Source organism: Aegilops tauschii, unplaced genomic scaffold (assembly GCF_002575655.3).
Source record: "Aegilops tauschii subsp. strangulata cultivar AL8/78 unplaced genomic scaffold, Aet v6.0 Super-Scaffold_295, whole genome shotgun sequence".
NCBI lineage: Eukaryota > Viridiplantae > Streptophyta > Magnoliopsida > Poales > Poaceae > Aegilops > Aegilops tauschii.
The window spans coordinates 154,432-169,146 of record NW_027332467.1 but is presented as its reverse complement, the minus strand read 5'-3'; the positions used below and the strand labels follow the sequence as shown (position 1 = coordinate 169,146).

The window sequence follows — 14,715 nt, the reverse complement described above, 5'->3', positions numbered from 1 at the left end:
GCAGCAGGTTGGCAGTTATAGACGACGACTTGACGCAGAGGGATGGTCGTGCAGCGGTGGTAGTCGCATTACATGTAGCTACTGAGATCATGGAAAAGTGGTGGCGACAACACTGACTTCGATGGTGGTGCTACTCGAGCAACCAGTCTCGAGATGCGGGGTGAAAGCCTAGTTTGACCTGAGTTGGTTATCTCCGGCAATGGCGATGTTTTTTTTTACGGCGTTACCTTGTTGAAGGCATTGCTCGGATATGCTTCGGATTGCTTTTTCAGGGTGTAAACTTGAACTCTGGCCTCTGTGTTTGGATCAGGTGACGGCATCGCTTGAGTGTCGCTCCCATCCTGAAGGCGTTGTTGTTGAAGAACATCGTCGTCAGTGTGGTGTCATGAGATTGTTGGTGCGGACATGGTCATCGTTGTAGTTTGCCAATTGCGGATCTGATCGCTTTGTGTTTTTTCTTTTTCCTCTTTTAGGCATAGCTTTTGTTTTATATGAATTAGCTATCTGCTAGCATATTTTGTGTGTGTGCTTGTGTTGGTTGTGTGTATCCTAACTATGCAGAGGCCGGATGTGTACTCAGTGTGTTCCGCATCCTCTAGATGCTCCACTTTTAAGCCAATAAAATAAATGCTTTAACCAAAAAGTTATTGGTTTAGATGTGGGACTCAGCCTGCCAGTGATCCGACTGCACCCTGCACCCTGTAGTGACCCAACTGCACGCTGTATCACGGAGATCAGCCCTTGATGTGTGAGCTCATCTTTATATAGCTACTCATCTTCTATAGCACATTACTGCTACTCGTGGGTCACTCTGACATGTCTGACTGCCCGTTGTTACATTTTTTCCCCCAAAAGGTGGGTCATATCTTCTGGTAAGACTATATAGGTAGATTTATAGATGGGCGATCACACTAGCGGCACAATAGGTCATATCATCTTTGTTATTGCTACTTAGTGGTATCTGACGAACACACTGAATGTTCAAATTAGTTAGTATCTCATTAATGCATAGTTTTGTCCTCAGTATGTGATGTGTGTGTCCGCGTCTATCTTATTCTAGGTGTTTGTCAACAAAAAAACTACTAGAAAGACCACTCACACCAAATGCTCGAGGTCATTAATGTATCACGTCTATGTTATTCACACCTACATCGATCTCTGATTTGGTTCCTTCTTTTCTAACCTGTAGGGTCCGTTTTGTGTAGTGTGATGTACTATTTAGCACTTTCTCCAGTGGGAGGAGATGTGCTATTTTTTTAGTGAAGAGCGTGATGCACGGATATATAAATATATCGAAGTGGAAGATCATGCTAAAAATGGTTAGGAGTGATCTGACATCTGCAGGAATACTCACAAGGACCTAACAGTTGACGTTCACCACACTTACATCCACAATTGGTTTTGTCATTTTCTTCTTTTCTAGGCTACTGTACAAGATAGATAGGCTCGGTTTTTCTGCATATTGCTTGCACTTTTATCTAGTGGGAGGTGTGCTGTATTTTATGTGGGAACGTGTCACGCATGGTTATATAATTGGACAACACTAACGGCCACGCGTGTGGTGGGAGCCAAAACAGCTCACACGCCCTAGAACACCCGGGCTGCGCCACGTCACCGCATGCATGCATGTGGAAATCTTTTTGAATTTTCAGTTTTTAAAATGTTTTATCTCTTAAATGAAAAATCCGATTAAAGATCCGTTTTCACCATTAAATCCCTCGCGACGAGATCTTCGAAACTAGATCCCATATCAATATATTTCGACGAATTTTTTTTTTGAGTTAAAAGTTGCCATGTCTATTGCACATGAATTCTCATGATGTTTACACTGAAGTTGCCATGACATGTTTCATCTATTTTCTTCTACATTTAAAAGTAAATTTTGACATATTATAAAATGGTAAATTAAGAAACTAGACTTGCCATGAACCATAAACTAAAATTGCCATGATACATGCACTTAAAATTGCCATGGTTCATACAAAAAATAATTTTTCATGGTCAAAGTGCTAGAATTGCCATCATAAAAAAACTAAAATTGCCATGCTCTACAAACTAAAATTGCCACATGGCAACTTTAGTTTAAACACTATGGCAAATACAATGTAAACATCATGGCAACTTCTGGGCAAAAAAAAAGTTTCGTCGAAACATATCAACATGGGGTCTAGTTTTGAAGATCTCGTCGAGACGGATTTAATGGTGAAACGGATTTTTGTTTTGATTTTTTAATTAGGAGATAAAACATTTTTAAGCTAAAAACCAAAAAGATTCCTGCTGATGTCATCTGTTCCTACGTGGCAAAATGAATGGTGATGGAGGCGTGTGGGCGATGTGCAAGATGTCACACGTGTGGGCATTAGTTTTTCCGTATATAATTACATATCTATATATAAGTGCATATATATTTAAAAACATGACATGAACCAGTAGGGGCGCTGCTTTTGCATTATTGAAGGGGGAATGTTGTACAATCTACCATGACACGGCATACATATAGGTGTAGGTGAAAATGAACCAAAATGAGAGAAAACAAAAGGGGCAAGCTTTCCTTCCTCCAAAACTATCAGATCTCCAGGTCTCTCTCGCCTCAGCTAAGATGCTAATATCATCTCTGATTAGTTTGCAAAGTGCAACATGGTCCCTAACCTTGCCCTTGAAAACCATGCAGTTTCTTTCTTTCCACAAGTGCCTAACAACAATGAGACTAGAGTCAGGTATTCTTTTCTCTGGTCCGTTAGCACCATGAGTGTCATTTCTTCCTCCAGGCAGCCAAGTAGGCAAGAGTGCTAATTAGAAGTAGCAATTATTCATTTGTATGTCGCTATATCTGTATGTGGAACCGGTCTATATGAAGCATTCAGATGTGATCCACTTACAACCCTCACCCCACCCCTTCTTGAATAAAAAAGTAGTGATCCTAGTTGTTCTTGTAAAAAAATTGGCGATTCAATATGTGACACTTCTCGCTAAATGGAAGCTGCAGTCTTCACATGTGACTTCGACAAAAGTTCATTATGCAATAGGGGATAAAATGCAAATCATGAAACTGATAAAATGGCCACACATGAAAAACAAAAGGTTCACTTGAACCTATTTTGTAAGTGGCCGCGGGATTTAATCGTACCCCACCCATCATGTCCACTCAAAAAAATTATTTTAAATATTTAAACATTAACTTTGGGGAATTGTAATAGTTATAATTTAATTCAACACATTGATTTTTTGAGTTAAGGACGTGTTTGCCATGTATATGCTGTAACGATTTTAAGTTTTGTTCAAGTACGAGAAACAAATATTTTAGAAATTATAGAAACCATTTGCATGATGATTATGATTCGTGCAAGTAGAAATAGGAAATAGCAATGGGAAGATTGTGACTGGTAGCTATTATTGTCGACTGACAACTATCATTTTCTAAGTCGATTAAGCTGGAATAATCAGACCATTTTGAAATGGTACGATCAAACATGTTTGAATCTAGAATGAAATAGTTTTTCTAGGCGGCCAGTGGTGTGGTTGTACTCGCAGCCCACCAGAGACGAAACTCCATTTTTTGACACAAATCGTTTGGTTAGGTGGCTAGTGTGTCGATGTCTCTCACTTAGGGTGATTATCATTTTTCTATGGGAGGGACCTTCCGGTTGACAGTGAGGTATCTCTACTGTAGCCATTATGTGGGTACATGTGTATGTTTGTGTGATAGTATGTGTGTTTGGTTATTTCTACTTTCCACTAGGAGTTTCTAGAAAAGGCACATGTGAGTCTATTGAAATTTAAAATGTATAACATGGTATAGAAAATTTTGATTACTTCTATTTTGGTGTTTTGAATTATGTAAATATAATAGAGATGGCAATAAATTACTATAGATGGTGTCCCTGACTTTTAGTTACATCTAAATATTATCAGCTAACACGTCCTAATTAACAAAATAAAACTGCTAAAAGTGCATTGTGTGCACTAGCTAGCGACTAGTTTTAGTAACTTGGGGTAGACACACTGTGGAAGGCCCTATCGATTTCCATGTCAGCAACCAAAGTGAATTATAGGAACTAGACCATCTCCAAGGAAGGTTTCCGAAAATTTGTGATGTACACTTCTTAGAAACCAGATCATCTTCGAGAAAGAATCATGGTTTCAAGAGTGAATCAGTCAGGTTTGAATGTGACGTGGCCGCTACTTAATTTGTTGGCGTTGATATTCTTTATACACCTTTACATGTGCCATGTCAAAAGTTGACCTTTTTTTAGGTTCTTTGCTATATTAAACTCATTGAGTGTATTTCTAGGAATTTAGTGAAAATCAATAAACTTTGAACTGCAAATGCATGAAAAAGTTGGTGGAATTTGGTTCAACAATCCTATTAAATAGCTCGAGCCTGCTGTTAGGCTTTATAAAGATAAGGAAAGAAACTCCAAACATGCGGGTGCCAAGAGTTCACCCCAAACACGAGGTTATTTGTTTACCTGCACAGTGTCATTATATGATAACTAGAGGTACGGTGTGGTAAAAGTTAGATGGTTTAACAAATTTTGTAACAAAAATTGCTTTGAAACTGGACCATCTCCGGCAATGAATCTATGTTTTGAGCTGGAACTGGTCAGGTTTGACAGCGAAGCGACTGCTACTTCTTTGGTTGACGTTGAATTGTTTTACAAACCTGCACTATCATATATTTCGTGTCAAAATTTATGCATTTTGGGGGTTTGTTTGCTTTATTTAAGTCCTTTAGTGATTTTCTAGGCATTTGTGAATATAAATAAATTTTGAACTACAAGCCCATGGAAATTTTGGCAAAATTGGGTTACAAAATGCTATAAAGAAATTTCAAACAACGGGTGTGCCAAAACTCGACTCGGAACATGGACGTCATTGGTTTCTTAATTCTGAAAAATGGAAAATAAGTTTGGAAAACATGAATTTCAGATAGAGCCCTTATATGGCAAAACTATGTTCTGGTAAATTTTGAGAAGGTTTCGTAAAGGTTTTGACATTCATTGATTAGAAACCAGACCATCTTCGAGGACGAATCATAGTTTCGAGAGGTTACGGGTTAGGATTGAAGGTGAACCAACCGCTACTTCATCTGTTGGCCTCGAAATTTTTTGTGCACTTAATATACACCATTACATGTTCTATGCCAAAATTTAGCATTGTTTGGTGTTCTTTTGCTATATTTAAGTCATTTAGTGCTTTTCTAGGCATTTAGTGAATATAATTAAAATTTAAGCCCAAGTGCATTAAAAGGTTAAAATAGGTTGAATAATCCCATCTGTGTTCTTGAGCCTATTTTTAGTCCTTATACGAGAAAAGGAAATGAACTCAAACCTCGGGTGCCAAGACTTGAGCCTGGAGATTGAGCTTTTTGGTGTTTTATTTTAAAAATGCAAAACAAAAGTCAGAAAAACATGAAACTTGGCATGGTGTTTTATATGATCCCTGGATGCTTAGGTAAGAATTTGAGAATGTTTCTTAAAAGTTTTCACATAGTCAACTTAAAAACCGGAACATTGCCAAGTTTAAATATATAGGATTCTAGAAAGAACTCGTAAGGTTTGGAGGCCATGCGGCCGCTCCTACATCTGTTGACCTTGAAACTTAGTTTACAATCAACATACACCATCACATGTTCATCTGATATAGTTAATCCATTAAGTGCATTTCTAGGAAATATTTAAACTTTAGGTAATATTGAATGGGCTGACAAACCAACATGTCAGACAAAAACAAATACTAGTACAGAAAAAACTGCACCAGTTGAATTGAGATAACATATATAAAAATCTGGTGGAAGATAAATCTGAATCGAATGAGCATTAGTCGCTTCATATCTACCAATATCTTGCATGTATGAAACCAAAAGTGTACTTTTACACTAAAAATCGAAACATGATATGGTAAATCCGATACATTGCCATTTTCAAGCCTATGTGAAATCCACATGGATGATCTCCACCGGTGAATTTTATAATTACTAAATCTCCGTTGATTTAGCTAATAAATTATTTCAGAAAAAATGCTTACATCTCAAATAAAAAATACCTTAACATTACAATGTAGTACTTCCCATATAGAAAATGTAGAGTATTTATAACATTTTTGGAAGGGCAAATGCAAACTTATCTTTGTGTTTGAATAGATATATAATGGTTTGAAAATATTCCCAACTTTTACGTCAATTCATTGAATACGTAAAAGGAATTAGAGAATTATTTCTATGTATAGATATAACCATTAGGATTTTTTCTCAATCCTATTTTGGTGAAAAATATATTTAGAAGGAGCAATTTAAAGTCATTTCCTATACAGGGCCTAGGGTGCCCATTACTAATGTTTTTCCTACCGAGCGCCCGCAGCGTTGAGTCATCCCTGTTAGACTTCCGTAATCATCAGTTTCAGGAACCTCCCAAAGACGCTGAACGTCTTTCATTTTGTTTTTTCCTAGCTCTTTTCTGTTCCCTGTTTTGTTCTTCTTTTTTACCTTTTACTTTTACCCTTTTCCTTATTCTTTTATATTTTCCTTTTTTCTTCTTCTCTAGTTTTGCAGACTTTTTTATACCTTTTTATGACCTTTTTACAAATTCAGGATATTATTTTATTTTTGTGAAAAATTTCAAGTACGTGAACTTTTTCCAATTTTGTGAACCTTTCCCAATTACTTTTTTGTTAATATTAGTCAAATTCGTATATTTATTGATTTTGTCAGAAAATTTTCAAAATTATAAGCATTTTTCAAATACACCAACCCTTTACAAATTCGTGAACTTTATTAAAAACTCGTGAACTTTTGCAAATCCATGAACTTTTCTCCTTGACCATTTTCAAATTTGTGAACATTTCAAAAAATCCTCAAACATGTTCAAAAGTCTATGAACTTTTTTCAAATCCACATTTTTTTAAAATCCATTAACTTTTTCATTTTTTCTGAAACTTATCATATTTTTATCTGTTTGAAATTTATCAGCTTTTTCATAATCCCTGATTGTTTTTCAAATTTCGTATTATTATTTTTATGCTTTACGAATTGTTTGGTTATTTTTTCAATGGTCAACCATCAACCGACCGAGCGGGCATTTCTTGTTTGACTTTTAGGTTATCCGTACATGGCGCACACGCTCCCACCCATCAGTTTCTTTTAATGGATTGGCCAAGTAGTGTGTTCGATCAATATTGCCCGATTATGTCCTCCGGATTTGATGAAGCAAGACATATGACCAGGGCGGATGTACACATGACGCCAGACGCGAAAATCGTTGATCAACACAACACATGCCTGCATCCCCATCCACTTTCTTAAAACAAAAAAACACCAATTTGATGGATCCAGGAGCCTTCAAGACGAGTTTTTTTTTTCTTATTTATATGTGATTTACTTGAGTCCGCCTTTTATTTTTTTGGTTCCGCAAGAATTTACATTTTTTAAATATCGTTTTTTTCAGTTTGTGAAGAAATCAAATTCATGAACACTTTGAAATTCATAACTTTTTTTAATGTATGATCAGTTTTTCATATTCGTGAACATTGTTAATTTAATGAGCACATATTGTATACATTTTCAATTCATGAACAATTATTAAAACATCATAACTTTGCAAATTCATGAACATTTTAATATCTGCAAAGATTTTTCGAAATTAACGATTTTTTTACAAGTAAGCAAACTTTTTTACATCCATGAACTTTTTCATATCAGCAAACTTTTTATGAATCCGTGGACAATTTTTAAATTCATGAATATTTTTAATAATTGCAAACAAGTAACTTCTCGGATTTATTGGTTTCTTTTTTATTTTTGTAATTTTTTCTGGTTTAAGTGTTTTTTTACTTTTTATTTTTTATTTTTTTATTTTTGAGTTTCCCCCAATTTTTTGGTTTTCGCGAAAAGTAGTTCATTAAAACCATGGGATCTAGTTTTGAAGACCACAACGCGAGAAAACAATAATGAAAATGGTTTGTAATTTGGATGCATGGTTCAAGAAATAATTTTTTTGATAAAATAAATCTATGAAAAAAATGAAAACTCCCATATGGAAGTGTGCCACTTGTCAGCACTAAATAAGGTGGGAGTGACCTTTTCAAAAGGTACCCCTTAATTACTGATTTCGCTGAGGCACCGCCTCTGGTAATGCGTGATGCACAATTCCTTTTATGTTATGTGATAGTTACTACTGAAAGATTATTTGGACTCGTATGCATGTGTTTCAAGGTGGGGGCCAACTAGTCTCCGCCTAATATCATGTTCAGAAGCTCGAATAGACAAAAATTGTCTCAAAAAATCGACAACATTTTTTTAATAATTATTTGATCTTTTAAAGAATTGGAGACAGGGCTGAGCCGGGACATACAATGGTTTGGGATTGTCTAAATAGAACAAAAAGGTCACTTTGGAGCACCGGCTTAAAAATCCTGATTTTTTGTACATGTGTATATATAGACGTCTAGTATAATTATATGAAGTTTCGTCCATATATAAGAAAAATACATGTATAAAAATGGGCTTGTCTTTTTGTTGTTTTGAAGCTAATTTTTTTTCCTTCCTGGCTGGTGTATCACATATTGTATTTTTGAACAGAAATTAACAAGTACGTAGAGGAAATTCAGACCTACTTGAGTACTTGTGTAAAAAATCGTTCAAAATGCCATTTTGCAGCTTTTTAAACACAACGTGCTCCATGGAGCATGTGCTCCAATATTATGGGCTGACAAATCAACATGTCGGACAAAAACAGACATACTAGTATGAAAAAACTTCACTAGTCGAATTGAGATAACAAATACCCAAATCGGGTGGAAGATAAATCTCAGGCGAATGTGGATTAGTCGCTCCATATCTACAAATGTCTTGCATGTAGGAAATCAAAAGGTTTTGTTTACACTCAAAACCGAAAGATTATATGGTAAATCCCATGCCTTGCCTCTTTTTTTTTACAAGCCTGTGTGAAATCCACGTGGATGATCTCCACCAATGAATTTTATAGTTAATATATCACCATCATTTTAGATAACAAATTATTTCAGGAAAATGCTTAAATTTGAAAAGGTTTACCTTAACAATATAATGTAGGAGTAGTACTTTCCATAGAGTACCTTACCTTCGTATTGTAGAAAATGTAAGATTATATTGTCGAAAAATTAAGAGTTTTTGCAAAAAAATTTGACAATACAGACTACCTTACCTTCGTGGATTCATTGAATGTAGAAGGAACTATTGAAAGATATCTATGTGTAGATATGACCATTAGGATATTTTCTCAGACTTTATGGTGAAAAATGAATTTAGAAGGAGCAATTTAAAGGGAGCTTTTAATTAGTGCATTCGGCGCCCGTTACCCGCGCTGGCGCTCACAGAAGACCGTACTGGGCCGTGGCCCAAAAACATTCGCTCACACCGCGAGAAGGAAAAAGGTTAAGATATATCGGGTGTATCGGGACTCGAACTCACGTCGCCTATCTCAATACAAATAACGATAACCACCCGGCCAAACTGAATTTGTTAATTCCTCGAGGAAACAGCTCTATTTGACACTTCTTTCACTACGAAACTTAAAACATATACCTGTATTACATATCCGCTATAAATTATTTGAATAAAAAAAGGTTGTACCAATTGAGAAAAAATCGCAAAAATGGAAATAGTTCGTGAATTTGAATTTTTTTCATGGAATTGAAAAAAAGTTCAGCGTATTTGAAAGAAGTTCATCAAATTTAAAAAGAGGTCATCGGATTTGAAAAAATGTTCATTGAATTTGAAAAAAAGTTCAAAAAAATTGGAAAAGTTCATCGATTGTTTTTTAAAAAAAGTTCATCAAATTTGAAATAATTTTCATGAAATTTGGAAAAAGTTTATCATATATAAAAAAAGTTAATCAATTTTGAAAAAAGTTCATCCAATTTGAAAAAAAGTTAATCAAATTTACAACAAGGTGCACAAATTTAAAAAAAGTTCATCGAATTGGAAAAAATAGTTCGTCGAGTTGAAAAAAAGTTCATCGAATTAAAAAAATGTTCACGTACTGAAACATTGTTCATCGATTTTATTACAAATAGAAAAGTGAAAATTGAAGAAAGTTCGCACAGTGATCATTTATCAAAAAGTGTAAGAATAAAGAAAAAACGTAAATAGAAAAACGAACAAAACCGTTCGAAAAAACAGTAAGTAAATCAACTCAAAAGAAGGTAATCAATCGTGTCAGAAGCAGTTGGCTGGGTGGTTAGCACGGGGTGCTTGAAACCAGCAGGTCTAAGTCCTCCATTACTAATGTTTATCCTAACGAGTGCCCACAGCGGGGAGTCGTCGCTGTTATATGCCCAGGGCCCATGTAGAGTTCTGTTTGCATCTGTTTTAGGAAGCTTCCAAAGGCTTCCAAACATTTTCTTTTCGTTGTCTTCTTTGCATTTTTTTGTTCCCATTTCTGCACTGTTTTTACTTTTCAATATTTATTTTTATCTTGTTTTTTTATGTTTTACTTTTATTTTTTCTTATTGTATGTTTTACTTTTTTCATTATAGTTTTTCCTTTATTGTTTGTATGACTTTTTTTTTCAAATTCGCAATAATTTTCAAATATTATGAAACTTCTTCAAATCTGGTCGACTTTTTTGAATTTCATTTTTTCAATAGTTTTTCACAATTTTGAACTCTTTTAAAATTGAACATTTCGTTGGGACGACGCCCTCCGTTGACGATCATGAAGATCGACTGCCCCTGGGACGGCGCAGTGCGGAAGCGGCGGCGACGACTAGGGTTTTGAATCGGGGTTAAGCTAATACCATGTAAGGAGTAGTGAGAGATTAATGGAATTATCGATGTATTGCTTGAGTCTCGTGCGCATTTTTTTTAGACAACCTCACGAAGCTTTTATTAAGTCGTCACAATGTTTACAGGGACGAAAGTAAGATCCCCATGTTGGCCCAACCACACACGGCGGCCAATCCCGAGCGACAAAGCGTGCTTCGCTAGATTGCGAGTTTAAAAATTTGAGCTCCTAAACTCATGACTGAACTTACAAAAATCAAAAGCTAAAGAGTGGTTTATAATTTCATGTGCAATCGCTCCATATGATGATGCATTCTCCTTCTTCAGATCATTCACCACATTCTTGCAGTCCGAAGCAACATGAACTCGCCTCTGGTAGAGATCGTCGGCCAGCGCTAATCCTTTCCTAATTGCGATGGCTTCAAGGATCTGTGGATCGGTAACGTGCCTCACCACCAGCACCAACGCTCCCAGGAACGTTCCTTCTGAACTTCTGCATATAGCCCCGACCGCCCCATATCTGGCATTCCTCGGTGCAGCGGCATCAACGTTGATCTTGACATAATTAGCGGCTGGAGGTTGCCAATGTGATGGCCTGTTCACGCTCTGGACTCTATGCTGAACCTCCTTCATGCTGATCGAGTTAATATCTTGAAGATAGCTCGTTATGAAACCATATATGGTATGTGGCGATTGGAAAATATCTTCGTAGATCGCTTTCCTCCGAGCCCTCCATATAGCCCACAAAATGACTATCATATGTGCAAACGTGTCTCTGCTCATTATTTCACTTAATGCGAACAGCCAGTCTTTGGGATTCTCTTCTTGTCTGTCCACTAGATGATGAACCAGCTCCTCCAGCGCTAAAGCCCAAAGACTACTCGACATCGGACACGTGAAAAGGGCATGTCTCCATGAATCAATCGTCCCACACAAAGAGCAGTTATCCTCAGTGGCCATGTTCCGGTGCTTCAACAGATCGGTAGTCGGCATTGATTTTCGCGCCAGCCTCCACACAAACATTCGAAGCTTTGAGGGAACTTGAATATGCCAAATGTTGCTCCACTTGTCCGCCTCACTATGCACAGTTGATGAGCCCTCATCTTCATTCAACCACGCCTCACGCTCAAGTTTAGTGCGTAGCACCCTACGGTAAGCGGACCGTACACTGAAGTACCTCTCGCTTCCTCATGCCATGCCCAAAAGTCATCTACCTGGCGAGTACACAATGGGATTTTGAGTATCTCGTCTGCATCAAACCTGGTGAAAGTTTCCCGAATCACATCTTCCTTCCAGGTCGCCGAGGTAGTATCAATGAGCTCAGAAACCAAACTGGGTGGATCCTGAGAAAGAGCAGTTATCGGGCGTTTCAGGCCATCTCTTGGTAACCAGTTGTGCCTCCATATGTCCGTACTTGTGCCATCTCCAATTCACTTCACGATCCCTTGCGCCATAATATCCCGCCCATCTAGGATCGCACGCCAAATCTGGGAGGGTTGAGGCCCAAGCTCAGCATCAAGAATCGAACACACTGGGAAGTAGACAGCCTTCAGAATCCGAGAACTCAAAGAGAACTCTCCCGTAAGCAACCTCCAGGCTTGGCGAGCCAGCAGCGCCAGATTGAAAATCTCCAAGTCCCGAAATCCTAGGCCTCCAAGGTGTTTTGGTCTGGTCATAATGTCCCATGCAACCCAGCTAGGCTTTCGCTTCCCTTGTTTGCTTCCCCACCAGAACTGTCTGATGATAGACATAATATTCTCACAAAGGCCTCTTGGTAACCGAAAGCATGACATCGAAAATACTGGTATTGCCTGAGCCACCGACTTTATTAGCACTTCCTTGCCTGCCGAGGATAGAAGCTTCTCAATCCAACCCTTGATCTTAACCCACACATGGTCCCTCAAATATTTGAACGTACCGGTTTTTGAGTGGCCTACATCAGTTGGCATACCCAGGTAGCGTTCACTCAGCGACTCCTTGTGCACATGCAGGATATTTCTCATGGCCTCCTTTATGTTTTCGGGGCACCTCTTGCTGAAAAAATTGAAGACTCCTCATGATTAATCCTCTGTCCTGAAGCTGCACAATAGGTTTCTAGCAGGTTTGACACCACTTCTGCACCCTCTACATTGGCCTTGAATAGCAACAGGTTGTCATCTGCAAACAAAAGATGGTTAACGGTGGGAGCCGTTGGGGCCACCTGAATACCTGCGAATGATGACGACGAACTGGATTTAAGGAGGCACGAAAGGCCCTCTGCTGCAATCAAGAATAAGTAGGGGGAGATTGGGTCTCCCTGCCGGATTCCTCTGGAAGGATTGAAAGATTTGAGCTTCTCCCCGTTTACCATAACCAAGAAAGAAACTGATGACACCATGATCATGACTGTATCTATCCATGCTCCAGCAAAGCCCAGTTTAGTCATGATGGCTTTTAAATCTGACCATTCCACCGATCATAGGCCTTCATCATGTCTAGTTTTAAAGCACAATAGCTATTTGATTTCGACCTGGAACGTTTCATAAAATGCAGACACTCATATGCACTGATAATATTATCTGTTATAAGTCTCCCCTAATAAAGCTGACCGCTCTTCGGAAATTATGTCTGGGAGGATAAGTTTCAATCTGTTTGATACCCTTGGATGCTATTTTATATAGGACATTGCAAAGACTTATTGGCCTGTATTGAGACAAAACAGTGGGATTTGTTACCTTGGGGATAAGGACCAGAATAGTGTCATTTATGAATGCTGGGCTGTCCTCCCCGCGTAATATTCTCAGGACAATCTATGTTACCTCCCCTCCGCAAATGTCCCAATGTCTCTGGTAAAAGTGCGCAGGAAATCCGTCGGGGCCCGGCGCTTTTGTTGGGAACATTTGGAAAAGAGCCACTTTTACCTCATCCTTTGTATCAGGGGCACAAAGGGAAGCATTCATCTCATCTGTCACCTTCCTAGGGACGTGGTCAAGAACAGCATCCATGTTCTGCACCAATTCAGAAGTATACAAACTCTGATAGAACTCATTAACCATAGCCCGCAACTCTGCCGGATCATCCACAATCACTCCAAGGGAATTCTGTAGGGCCTTAATCATGTTTTTCTTTGTGCAGCTGCTCGCCCGGAGGTGGAAGAATTTGGTGTTTCGGTCGCCCGCTGACAGCCACTCCACTCTTGCCCTTTGCCGCCACATGACTTCCTCTCGGTGATATAGCTCAATGAGCCTCTCATTAATCTTCAACTCTGCATGAGAGGGGGCCATTCACAATGGATCACCGCGGATCTCCTCTAGATTCTTTTCAGCTTTTTTATTTCCTTTCTGACACTGCCAAACGTGTCTCTACTCCACTTCACCAACTCTTTGGAGATATTATGAAGTTTTTGTCTCATGTCATCAACTGATAAGCAGGGAGATTCAGCGGCCCAAGCACTTGTTAGGACTTGACCAAGTCCTTCATGCGATTCCCACATAAGTTCATATTTGAAAGATTTCTGCGCTTGGGCTTGCACCTCGTTTCCAAAGTCAATGACAATGGGTGAGTGATCAGATGTGGCGCAAGACAGATGTGTGACCGATGCTAGAGAGAATCTATTCATCCAAGCCGCATTTGCTAAGGCTCTATCTAGCCTGCATCTTGTATAGCTACCTCCCGACACCTTCTTCTCAAACGTCCAAAAATTTCCATTGAAGCCCAAATCTTGCAACATGCAAATATCTATGGTGTCCCGGAAGGCTTGAATTTGCGCATTGCTTCGCTGCCCTACACCCTCATGTTCTTCCCCACATAGAACCTCATTAAAATCTCCCATGCAAAGCCACGGCAAAGTGCTCAAAGTACTAATATTTTTCAAAACCGTCCATGTTTGATGTCTCAAGTGCGTTTGTGCCTCACCATACACGCAAGTCAATCTCCACTCTTCCTGGTTGTGCTCCTCGATCTTAGCATCCAGATGAA

General features: G+C 38.4%; 1 protein-coding gene across 1 annotated transcript; it reads right to left on the bottom strand.

The window, feature by feature from the left end:
• Positions 1–10,971: 10,971 nt before the first annotated feature.
• LOC109739095 (uncharacterized) lies at positions 10,972–11,646 on the bottom strand. Its single transcript, XM_020298176.1, has one exon. The coding sequence runs from the start codon at positions 11,644–11,646 to the stop codon at positions 10,972–10,974; it is 675 nt and encodes a 224-aa protein (XP_020153765.1).
• Positions 11,647–14,715: the final 3,069 nt, after the last annotated feature.

What these genes read in the sequence shown, in the direction of transcription:
- LOC109739095 (XM_020298176.1), bottom strand. Translation starts at nt 11,646, where the DNA reads ATGTCGAGTAGTCTTTGGGCTTTAGCGCTGGAGGAGCTGGTTCATCAT.